Below are 12,005 nucleotides of genomic sequence, written 5' to 3'. Positions count from 1 at the left end.
TGGCATTATACTGGAGGGCAGTGGGGCAGGGAAGAGAAGGAAAGAGAAATAAGTAGAATTTAAGGTCTTCTTCGGGAGAGAAAATCTGTCCATCAGAAGACAGGGTGCCACTGATATCTGGGGCCAGATGGTTCTTTGTTGTGGGGGGCTGTCCTGGGCACTGTTAGGATGTTGGGTAGGATCCCTGGCTTCTAACCACTAGGTACCAGTGGGACCCCCAATCACTATCCCCAATCCCTCCCGGGAGGGAGGGAGACCAAAATGTCTCCGGATGTGGCCAAATGTCCCCAGGGCTGGGAGGGAGGGCACACCTCCAGGTGAGAACCACAGCAAATGGTACTCAGATAACATGCTTAGAGAGGTCTGACAGAAGCAAGCACATGGTGCTCCAGGCAATACCCTGGCAACACAGTGTAGTCACAGTGCCCCATGTTTCCCTGAATGGAGGAGGCCAATGCCTGTGATGGGCAGCAGCTGCCTCTGAGACCCTGCTAAGTCGGCTGCTTCTCCCCTCTCCCACAGCGAGTCAGACCCCAGTCCCACCGTCCCGGTGGAGACGGGAATCTCATACTCAAGAGTGCTAACTGGGTCTTGGACAGGGCACTCAGGTACCCAAGGAAATGCACTCTGTGATCAAAACCCCAATGAGGCTGGAAGATAAGAAACCCCCCACACCAACCCCCCCCCCACACCTACAGGCTCTTAAACAACTCTGCAGTCTAATCAAGTTGCCACCCGTTTTTGCCTTAAGGAAAGGCCTATCTAGTTAAGCCCTGTTATCGAAGGTCAAGGCTGAAGGTCATATCCCCACGCAAGTCTCAAAATAGTAAGATCTTCTTTACTTAAGTTCTTCAAGTTCATTGTTCAGTTATTTGTTATTAAATATGGCAAACAGCAACCCATTGGTTTTATTCCAATTATTTAAACTTCAGAACCAACACTCTTTGACTCTGATATCACAGAACAGAATAATTTCATGACAACACGTTCACCTCTAGTTCCTGCATCGACCGTCCCCTAGTTTCTGCTCATTTCTGCTAACTTTGTTTTTTTATTTTTTTGAGAGAGTGAGTGCCGTGGGGGACAGGCAGAGGGAAAGGAAAGACAGAATTTCAAGCAGCAATTTCAATTTCAACCTCGGTGAGGGTATCGGTCCCAGGACCCTGAGATCATGACCTGAGCTGAAATCAAGAGTCAGAGGCTGGGGCGCCTGGGTGGCTCAGTGGGTTAAAGCCTCTGCCTTCAGCTCAGGTCACAATCTCAGTGTCCTGGGATCAAGCCCCACATCGGGCTCTCTGCTCAGCGGGGAGCCGGCTTCCCTCTCTCTCTCTCTGCCTGCCTCTCCGCCTACTTGTGATCTCTGTCTGTCAAAGAAATAAACAAAATCTTAAAAAAAAAGAAAAAAGAGTCAGAGGCTGACCCGACTGAGCCACCCAAGTGCCCTTCTCCTAACCTTCCAACAGGGCTTTTCCCTCAGCCAAGCTCTAGGAGATGATCTTTCCGTGGGGACGTCATGCTAGTTCAGTGCACTCAAATCTCTGATCTCCTCTTAAAGTCTCGAAAACTAAGAACCCCAAAGAACTTCTGTTTCTGCAGGTTATATCTACTGATATTTGCCATATTAAGAATTAAAACTAAGAAATATTTATTTATTTTTAAGGAAACTAGATACCCAACGTGGGACTCAAACTCACCACCCTGAGATCAAGAGTCACATGCTCTACAAACTAAGACCGCCAGGCACCCCAAAACTGAGAAATCTTTAAAACACAGAATATTCGAGCACACGTTCCCTTAGCGAACAGAACAATGAAGTCACCACACAAAATGATGCCTCTGGAGAAGCCCACCATACAGTTGTGAAGGAATGAGTGATTCAGCAGGTGATATCATAGCGTTATGAAACAGCTCCGGTCTTCTGAGACCATTGGTGGGAATACCTAAGGGTCCCCTGACCATACTGTGAGAACTTCTGTGCTAGATCAACACTTATACCATGATTTTACAGGCTTTGACTTTTATCAGAGAACCCAGAGATACAATGGCCAGAAAAGTAAAGCCCTGGTGCAGAAAGGCTTGGCCATTCATCATCATGGAGTGACAGTCCCCTTTCAGGATGATTCCTTGTCCATTAAGCACCAGCTACTGCCTATCACTGTATTATACATCAGGTTCTGCTTAGTATTAGGTGAAGAAACTCAAACCTATGTGGGTGGCAGTTACTGTCACTTTCCCGTTTTCTGCTATGGCGTGAAAAGAGAATACAAAGAATTCTGTTTTTCCCGAACTCCCTATTGTGGGAGTCACTCCATGAAGGACATTTTCCTGGGGGTAGCCTGATGGACAAAGGGGGTTTGGTCTCTGTCCTCACTGCTCCTGGAACCTCTCTAGAATGCCCCTTACAGGACTGCAGGGTTTGCTTTCCCCGGGACCCAGCAGAAGGAAGCATCACTCACGGTGGGATTACACGCCATCGCTTCAGGAACCAAATGCTTCCTTTCTCTACACCCACTGCCATCAAACTTCACTTATTATGGAGGTAATTAAGTAATACCACTTCTTCGTTACTGTGGGAAAATGTAAATAACACGAAACTTACCATTTTAACTCTTCGTAAGCATGCAGTTTAGGGGCAGGAAGTACATTCACGGATCTGCACAACCATCACCACCGTCCATCTCTAGCGCTTTCTCATCTTCTTCATGAAACTCTGTCCCCACCGAACTCCCCATCCACCCCTCTCCATAGCTCCTGGCAACCACTGTGGACTACTCAAGTAACAGGAATTTGAGCACGAAAAGAAACTGAAGGGGAACACAGGAGGGAGAGGCTGGGCCACGACGGCTTACACTTTACTTGGTGTTTCTAGTTGTACCATGACCAGCACTTGACACGCACTGTCTCCTTTAGGTGCTGTTCCCACAGAAGACGTGGAAGCGTGCCGAGGGGCCCACGGACGGTTCCAGGTCACACGGATTAAAGGGTTGGAACTGGGGCTTAAATTCAAGTTCATCTGATCTCTAAACCCAAGTCTTAACCATTCTAGGCTCCCTCTCCTCCCAAACATCCTGAGAAAATGAAGATCCTTTGAATCTTTCTTCTACTTTCCAGTCATTTTGGCTTCTAGGGTCTTTATTCATTCTTTGTGAAGCAGTTTCCAAGATACTCTGAGGGCTGGATGTGGGCTGGCGGAGCCATCTTACGGGTTCAGCCCTCTGCCAATGTCTCTTCTGGGTGTCCCACTGCCTATGGGAAGAGCCGGGATTATAGGCCAGAGCAGTTTTCCACCCTGATACACATTATTGGCCACACTGTCTCTACACATCACATTTACCTAAATGTGAAAACAGAAGAAGAGCAGGTGACCAGACAGGAAATACGAAGGCAAACACGAGGTGTCCTCAGCAATGCTACTGGCTTGAAAGTCTCCAAGCCATTGAAGAGAATTGACGTCTGGGCACCACTCACTTCCCAGAAACACCCAACAGCAAAGAGTAACCCAATCCTTCCCTCTCCAACCAGCCTAGGGAATAAAGACTACACTCCTTAACCTGAAAAGCCTCTTCCTTCCCCAGCAACTTTCAATGCCCCTTGAAGAACTTCTTGCTTCCTTTCTTTCTACCCCGTTCCTGGAGCTTACTCCCCTACCTCTCCCAGACTCATACGTAGATCCCCTCTCTGTAAAACCCATCAGACCCCTCCAGCCCCATGGACTCCCCATGGACTCACCTCTCCTCACAATTATGGTCTGTGCCAGGGACTGGGCCTCAGCTCAGGGCAATGGGAGGAACGAACACCTCAGAGTACCCTCCCATCAGTGCCTATCTGAATGACTCAGGATAAACTGAGGACATCACCCATCGGCTAACGATCCCATCTAGGAGTTGGTGACTGCAAGGGGGTAGCCCAGCACTGCCCCCCACCAGCTTTCCTCTGGAGAGTACATCCTCTTCCCACTCCCTATACATGGCTGGGCAGGAGGCTAAGTTCTGTGTGTTCCCAGCCCTCTATCACAGTTCCAAACTAAAAGTGACCACCAGATCCAAGATGGGCCAGCAAAACCTTTTCTGGAATCCTTCAGGCTCAAAACCAAGGGAGTGTCAAGCCCAGGGATACTGGGGGGCTGTGTGTCCTACCAAGCAGGTGGAGAGAGAATAGTGAAAGCAGATATACAGAAGACTTGGGGAAGAGCCGCTGGCGTGGAACCCCAGAGTCGGGTGTTCTAGAAGAGCAGCAGCACCTCTCACGGGTTCCCTGATGCCACTCGGGAGCCTCGAGAGCAAATCCCCTTTTGGCTCAATGTGGTTCAAGCTGGGTCTCCGTTAAGAGGAACCAACAGTCCTAACCAAGCCAGTGGCTACTAAAAAAGCATCTGATTTTTATCGACAAACTGGGGAAGACTAAAGGGGGCAAAGGGAAGAAACTAACACAGATGAGGCAATAGACTGGTCTTTATCTCCAATCTCAGGTCAGCTACTTGGGAGCCGTCTGGTCTTAGGTCACGTAGAGAATGTCTCTCCGGGACTCAATTTCCTCACTGTAAAACGGGAATCGGGACACGATCTCAGAGTCAGTCTGACAATCAAAGATGCCGCCTGGAAAGCTCCTAGCACTCAATGAGGACCCAACACATGATGGCTGCTTTTATGTTCCCATTAGGCATTTTACCACTAGCCAGGATCTGTGGAAAGTTCTCCACAAACATCTCGCAGGACCCCCAACACAATGACAAGGGCAGCACAAGGCCCACGGAGGAGCCCAAGGGTCCCTGAACTGAAGGGACCTTTCTGAGGTCACTCCGCCAGAGCTGGGTCTCTTTGATCTTGCCTTTCTTGTCTTTCCATGAATTTCCTCACGCTGTCCTCCTAAGTACCAGAAAGAGCCAGTCCATGCCTGTTCGCCGGCCTGTCTTTCCAAACCCTTCTGAAGGTTCCACTCCAATGTGGGAAGAAGAGGAGAGGAGGTGTATTCTGCCTTCATTTATGGAATCTGGGCCAGGCAGGCTTTGTTAGAAACTCCAGCACATCCCGAGTGTTCTCACCATGAGATCCTCCATTACATGGACGGGCCAGAGGAACCGAAGCTAGAAAAGTCGACCTTCAAACGTCTTTCCTGTCCCATAAGATGCTTAATAAACACTTTGAACTGAAGGGTTAAGATGCCCAGAGCATAAATACAGATTCCTGCACTTTGGGGATGGTTTAAAAACGACCCTTGCTCTTCAGGAGCAAGCGCTTCAGAAATGGCAATTTTATTCTATTTTAATTTCCCAGCACTTCAATTGTCACAGGCAACCAAGGCTGCCTTTCAAAGCTGCAGAGAGAATCTCCCCAAACTAGAATCTCAAAAGATCTTAAATGACACAGAAGCTGAAAATAGTGGAAGAGTAAGGAGGCCGTAACAGTCTCTTGACATGAAGTGAAAAAGAGAGGCCCAGAAAGCCGAGACATTGGTTCCGCGCCTGGTATGATGCAGGGCCTGGCCCGGTGCCCTGGCTGGCTGTGTCCCTGTGGGGGACTCCCTCTCGCCCCAACTCTGCCTCCCCAGCTGATCCTACCGTCTGCCCTGCCTCCTGCAGAATCGAAAAGATTATAAGGAGGGGATCATAAATCATTTTTCTCTCATGAGTTTATAGTGTTCCCTTCTGAGGAGTTCAAAAGAATTCAGTAATAAACTAAGGTGATGAGTTTATGTCTTTTGCTTTTAAAATGAAACTTTATTTGAACTCCTGGAGAGGCATTTACAGTTTTTTAATTTAGGACATTCCTCTCTTGTTTCAACATTTCGCCCCATGGCATTTTCTGTGGGCGGGTAGGTGACAGAGCATGGTGGGTGGGGGAGGGAGAGGGGTCTGTGTCTGGCCCTGCCCCCACCCCATTCCCCCACAGGCTTTTCGAATGCCTGACAGAGTCCTCCCTTCTAGGGTTTTCAGCAAGTCTCAACATCTATATGGAGTAGTCCCTCCTCCCACCCCCACAGTGACTTGGCTGCAGTTTCTTCCTTTTGTGCTTCTCTCCACTGCCCACCACCTTCTTGCCATAGCCACCGAAAGCAAAGAAATGAGAGAAAAGCATGCTATCTGCCGGAGACAGGGCTGCCCACATGGCTCAGTTTGCTTTCCTTTACCCTAGTCTCTCAAAAAAAAAAGGACTAAAAAAAAGGTGGGGAAAAGTGCAGTTAGCAAATTTAATAAAATCAAAGCTGAGGAGTGCCTGGGTGGCTCAGTGGGTTAAAGCCTCTGCCTTCAGTTCAGGTCATGATCCCAGGGTCCTGGGATCAGGCCCCGCATTGGGCTCTCTGCTTGGCAGGAAGCCTGCTTCCTCTTCTCTCTCTGCCTGCCTCTCTGCCTACTTGTGATCTCTGTCAAATAAATAAATAAAATCTTAAAAAAAAAAATCAAAGCTGAGAACGGTTACACTTTAGAATGAGAAAGGAAAAGGAAGAAGAAGGAAGGAAGGGAGAAAGGAAAAAAGGAAAGGGGGAGGGAGGGAGAGAGAGAGAGAGAGAGAGAGATGCATGAGTCACCACACCTCCTGTACAGACCCAGGCTCTAAACAAATGTGGAACTATCTTGCTTTGTCTGGCCCAAGCAGTTTTGCTAATGATTTTTTTCAAGTGTGAAGCCAAATTTCAGTAACTAACCACAGGTAAATACCGCCTGGCCACGACAGAGCCTTTCCAAATAAGAAACGTGGTGGAGGGAGCGGGCTGTTGCTTACAAGCAGGTAGAACCACACGCTTAGCTTCTGCATTCAATAAATACTTGGTGAATGAATAAACCCAAGAAGTACTTAATGATTCAAGATACGTCTAGGGTTTTTATACCACCTGGCTTTGCAGGCTGGCAGGCCAAACCATACAGAACTCCTCAAGTAAAACCACTCCATGGTTGTTCCAGGTGGAGGAAGAAACAATAGAGTTCTCTGAGTGACCTCAACACCACTAAGCCATCGAAGAACAATGGGGTGTCCCTGGGAGCCCTGTTCCAACCCGCTTACAGACACAACAGATGCAGAGGCGGAACTCCACTGGGCGGGGGGCAAAGCAAACTGCTGAGCCTCGCATAACAGCAACTTAAGTAGAGGAGAAAATATTAAAAAAGGAGTGTACTACCCACAAGGAAAGCAGTGTTCCTAACCTTTGGATGTAGCTGGCATTTCTCCTAGGAAAACACTAAAGTATTCTCAAAGGGGTCGCTGCTCTCATAGCATCATTAAGCAGGTCTGGCCGACTAAACGATGAAGTATCAGGGCCTGGGTCACCTAAAACACCTTGATTTGACTTCCTGAACTGTAAATCAAACAGGTAATAATTCCTGGGTTGGTTTTTTTCCCCTCGCCTATAAAAGAGCAGGAGAACTTGACAAGCACTCAGAAGCTTCAGAAGACAAGTGGGACATGAAAACCACAGATTAGGGAGCACCTGGGTGGCTCAGTCGTTAAGCATCTGCCTTCGGCTCGGGTCATAATACCAGGGTCCCAGGATTGAGCCTCACATTGGGCTCCCTGCTCAGTGGGAAGCCTGATTCTCCCTCTCCCACTTCCCCTGCTTGTGTTCTCTGTCGAGCTGTGTCTCTGTCAAATAAACAAAATCTTAAAAAAAAAAAAAAAAAAAACTCAGATTAGACCCGGTCTAATCTGGTCTCCCGGACCAAAAGTCTTTCAGGAAACTCACTGGGACATCTTCAAGTCTGAGAAAGACTCCCTGGCAAGCATCCTGCATCAAACCCACCTCTGTTTTTTCCCCAGCTGTCTCCCCATGGTACCTAGGCAGCGGCTTCTGAGATTATAAAAAAGTATATACATATATCTAGGCAATAACACTATCCTTAGGAGATACCACCTTTTCTCCCAACTAAAATCCTAATACCTTTCTCCACACCTTTCCCTTTAACAAAATGATCCAGTTTAAAACAGACTGTCACCTGTCATATTTTAAGATCATTGATGGATAGTTTCCCAAAATAAATTTATTTCTATCTTAACACTGCAGCCACAGATAATGCTGACCCCTCTTTGGCTCACAAGTCTTTTTTAGTACTTCTAAATGGGATGACAGCAGCCAACGGCAGCACACGTTTTTTGAGAGCTTACTCTGCTGGCTGTTTGCATCTCATCTCACCTCCTAACCATCCTATGAGGTAAGTTCTAATATAGGACCATAATTGCTGTCTGCCATTCTGAAACCAAAAAAGCTCTAAAACCCAGAAGTTTTTCCATAACTTACTTGGCAGCAAAACTCAACAGACCTGAAGGCAAAGTTAGTTCAGGGAACTAGCATGAGGCTATTTAGCTTTTAGTCATCCCACTTAATGTGAATATCCATATACTTCGCTATACAAGTGTGAGTATGTTTAGTTACTGAGAAGGGCCCTAGACCTCCTGGGGGGGGGGGGTCACTTAATATAAAATAGGTATAGTCTTAATATCTTTCTAAACTCCCCAAATCTCAGCTTTCTGAAAGCTCTGTCCCCAAGGGTAGGAGGTACTGTGCATCTCTATCATCAACCCATTTCACAGGTAAGAAACTGAGACTCCATGAGGGGAAGTGACTTGCCTAGAGTCACAGAGTGCCAAGAAGGGGAGCCGACCCTGAGGCCGGCAGGCTCTGCCAGAGTCCAAGGTCGGGAGCAGCACAGTGGGGCCGTCACAAGACATGTCTCCATCCTCATCCCACACGATTCAGCTGGGAAGGAGTGCTGTGCCTGCGTGGCTCACCAGCTACGTGAGGAACTGATGAAATGGGAAACCAGAGAACACCAGTCGGAAGCAGAGCGATTCAGAGGGCCTGGCACTTACCTTGCCCAGGACAGTGAGGCATGGTTTCGGGTCCAGTTCTGGCTGTTCCAGCTTCACCACGCCTACCCAGCCGTATTCATACAAGTCCTCTTCATCGTTGTTATTACACAGGCCCAGTGGGTGCATCTAGGAGGCAGAAAGAAAGAAAGCTTCAACACACAGGCCACAGACGTTCTAGAACCACCCTGTAAGTGTGTCTTAGCCTCAGTAGTGAAAAGTAATCTCAAAACTTGAAATTAGGGACGCCTGGGTGGCTCAGTCGGTTGAGCGTCTGCCTTCAACTCAGGTCATGATCACAGGGTCCTGGGATCGACCCTGCATTGGGCTCCCTGCTCAGTGGGGACCTGCTTCTCCCTCTGCCTGCCATTCCCCCAGCTTGTGCGCTCTCATTCTGATAAATGAATAAAATCTTAAAAAAAAAAAAAAATAAGTTCAAACTTAAAATTAAATGGGGGGGTGGATTTTACAAATATCTTCTCACTGCCTTTTTTAAAAAAAAGTTTATTTACTTATTAAGTAATCTCTACACCGAACATGGGGCACAAACCCATGACCCTGAGATCAAGGGGCGCACGCTCCTCTGAGCCGGCTGAGCTCCCCACTTTCTCACTGCCTTCTAAGTGGTGGTCACCCAAGGGGGACACCAGCCGATAGGATGCAGGGCAAGAAAAATTGCCTAACTCCCATATAAATGCCTATCTAAATTCCCATGAAATACCATAATATTTAGTAGCAATTACAGATGAAACTAGCTAGGTTAGTTATCCTAGACAATTTGCCTTCTAAACCTTAACAACACATGTATGGCAAGTTATGCAGGAGGACCTAAAAACACATTCAGGAACTTATGGAAAGACCACCGGACATACGACAAAATCACCAGTAAAATTAACAAGCTGTTCAAAAGGCCACCCCGGGCTACTGGGGAACAGGTGAAATTCTTTGAGGATTTTTTCGAAATGGGCAAAGCAGAAAATCAAAAAAAGGGAAGAAGAGCATCATCAAATGTTTGCCAGTGAAAGTGCAGTCATCGGAAGCCTAAGACCAATCCTAAAGTCTGCGCTCACAGTTCTAGCTCACAGTTCTATCGTTGAGTCTTATCAGGCCCTGGAATCCCCAGCAACAGTCTGAGAAGAGGAAATCCTCACAGATAACTGAACTTATCAAGAAATTAATGAGTCCATCACAGTGCCGAACTCTTTACATGACTGGAAGAAATGCGTGAAGACACAAGAGATCTAAGAACCCATTGTGGCTGATGGAAAAATATCTTCCAAGGCTGGCCTCCAAAAGCTGGAGAAGACAAGAAACAGGTCCTCTCTAGAGCCTCCAGAAGGAACGTCACCTACAGATCCATTTTTAACTTCTGACCTCCAGAACGGTAAGAGAATAAATCTGGGAGGCTTTAAGCCACTGAGTTTACTATAACTTTTTTTTTTTCAAAGATTTTATTAATTTACCTGACAGAGAGAGATCACAAGTAGGCAGAGAGGCCGGCGGGGGGGGGGGGGGGGGGGGGCGGCGGGGAAGCAGGCTCCCTGCCGAGCAGAGAGCCCGATGCGGAGCTCAATCCCACGACCCGAGACTACGACCTGAGCCGAAGGCAGAGGCCTAACTCACTGAGCCACCCAGGCACCCTACTATAACTTCTTAGGGCAGCAAACACAAAACTAAAGTGCTCTCCTTCTTCCCCATTCATTTTATAGATGAGAACTGAAGTTCAAGAGAACTAGCTTTTCCAAGACAACAGAGCCAGCGAGTGGCTGCACCCACAGGTAACCTGGCCCTCGTGTTCACAGTCTAGTGTCTTCCCACTCCACTTGCTTAACTTTACCCTATTTCCTCCAAGACCCAGTCGTCTGGGAGGGAAAGACCAAGTGATTAAATCTTCAGGAAAAAATGTTGCCAGCTCTAAATTCTGCAGTACTAGAGTTGCAATGCGAATGTGGTGTGGGCAGCAAGAGTGCCGGAATGTTCAGGGAAGCCTGCGCAAGTGCTGAGCTGTGCGATGAGCTCTCAGGAAGAGTCACGTCGGTCTAGGGAAAAGGAGAGAGAGCGGGCAGTGGTTCCAAGCCTGGGGAGCAGGAGCTAAAGGCTGGAGAGGGAAGAGGAACAAGACCAGTCTGGTAAGTATGAAGGAGCAGTCTACATCGAGAGGGAGAGACACAGGCTAAAACGAGAAAGGTGTTTGGACACTAAGACAATACCACGGGTTCTTGGGCGGAAGAGTGTCACACTGAAAACAGTTCCTTGAGGGAGATGGACTGCACAGCTCCTGGTGGCGGCGTGCCCAGCCTTGAGAGGCATCGAGTGGAGGGGCGAGGAAGGGTGCAGCCCAGAGATGAGAGAATCTTGGGAATTCAATGGACCAACAGAAGGGGACTACACAAATCCGTGAGGCACGTGGGCACAGGGTGCTAGAAGGGGGCGGCCAGCAGCTCTCCCCAGTGGGTGAGGAATAACTCATCCCCTGCGAATTCCAATGCATGAGACCGAGAACCCTGGGACATCCAATGTTTGCCTGAGTCCTTGGGCTCGATGATCGTGCCCAAAGGACAAATGGAAGATTCTGCCCCTCAAGAACCCAGGCCACTCTAACAGATCTGGTGGTTTATTAAATGACAAGTGGCCTGAAATGCAGACCTCTGACTGGACAGGGTCTGGGTGAGGGTGCTAAGCCAATTGTGCCAACAGGTCATTACCTCCACCACCCGGAAGGGGCTTCCTGCCCAGCTCAGGTTGGTTTCCTGAAATTCAAGGCATGGCCACGGCCATGGCAACCGCACCACTGACCGTTTTCCACAGTATTTGTTCCGTGGTATTTTTAACCTGGCTACATGACTTAGAGGTTTCCAGGTGGAGAGCTGCTTTTTGTTACTTACACATGAATGAGGTTTGGCCAGTGGAGGAGAGCTACACTGGGGGAGCTGAAGTATGGTGCAGGTCTAAGACCTTGGATCTGTGGTTCCACTGACAGGAGATCATCCAGAATAGGCAAATCCGTGGGAACAAGACAGATTTGTGGTTGTGTGGGGAGTGACTGCTCAATGGGTCCAGGGTTTCCTTTCAGGGTAACGAAAATGTTCTGGAATCAGAGGATGGTGATGGATGCGCATCGTGAATATACTAAATTCCTGTGAATTGTGTACCTTAAAATGATTTAAATGGATGGGGCGCCTGGGTAGCCCAGTAGGTTGGGCCTCTGCG

General features: G+C 48.2%; 1 protein-coding gene across 2 annotated transcripts in view; it reads right to left on the bottom strand.

Moving 5' to 3' along the window:
* The window catches only part of ZNRF3 (zinc and ring finger 3), a 155,380-nt gene that overhangs the window by 50,335 nt on the left and 93,040 nt on the right, over positions 1 to 12,005 (bottom strand). For both annotated transcript variants that reach the window (XM_046025717.1, XM_046025718.1), the window contains exon 2: positions 8,799 to 8,924. In XM_046025717.1, the coding sequence (XP_045881673.1) occupies positions 8,799 to 8,924 (126 nt within the window). The remainder of the gene's footprint in view (positions 1 to 8,798; positions 8,925 to 12,005) is intronic.

The sequence above is a fragment of the Meles meles genome, chromosome 12, assembly GCF_922984935.1.
Source record: "Meles meles chromosome 12, mMelMel3.1 paternal haplotype, whole genome shotgun sequence".
NCBI classification, from domain to species: Eukaryota; Metazoa; Chordata; class Mammalia; order Carnivora; family Mustelidae; genus Meles; species Meles meles.
The sequence above is the reverse complement of the archived record's forward strand: the minus strand, read 5'-3'. Positions and strand labels throughout refer to the sequence as shown.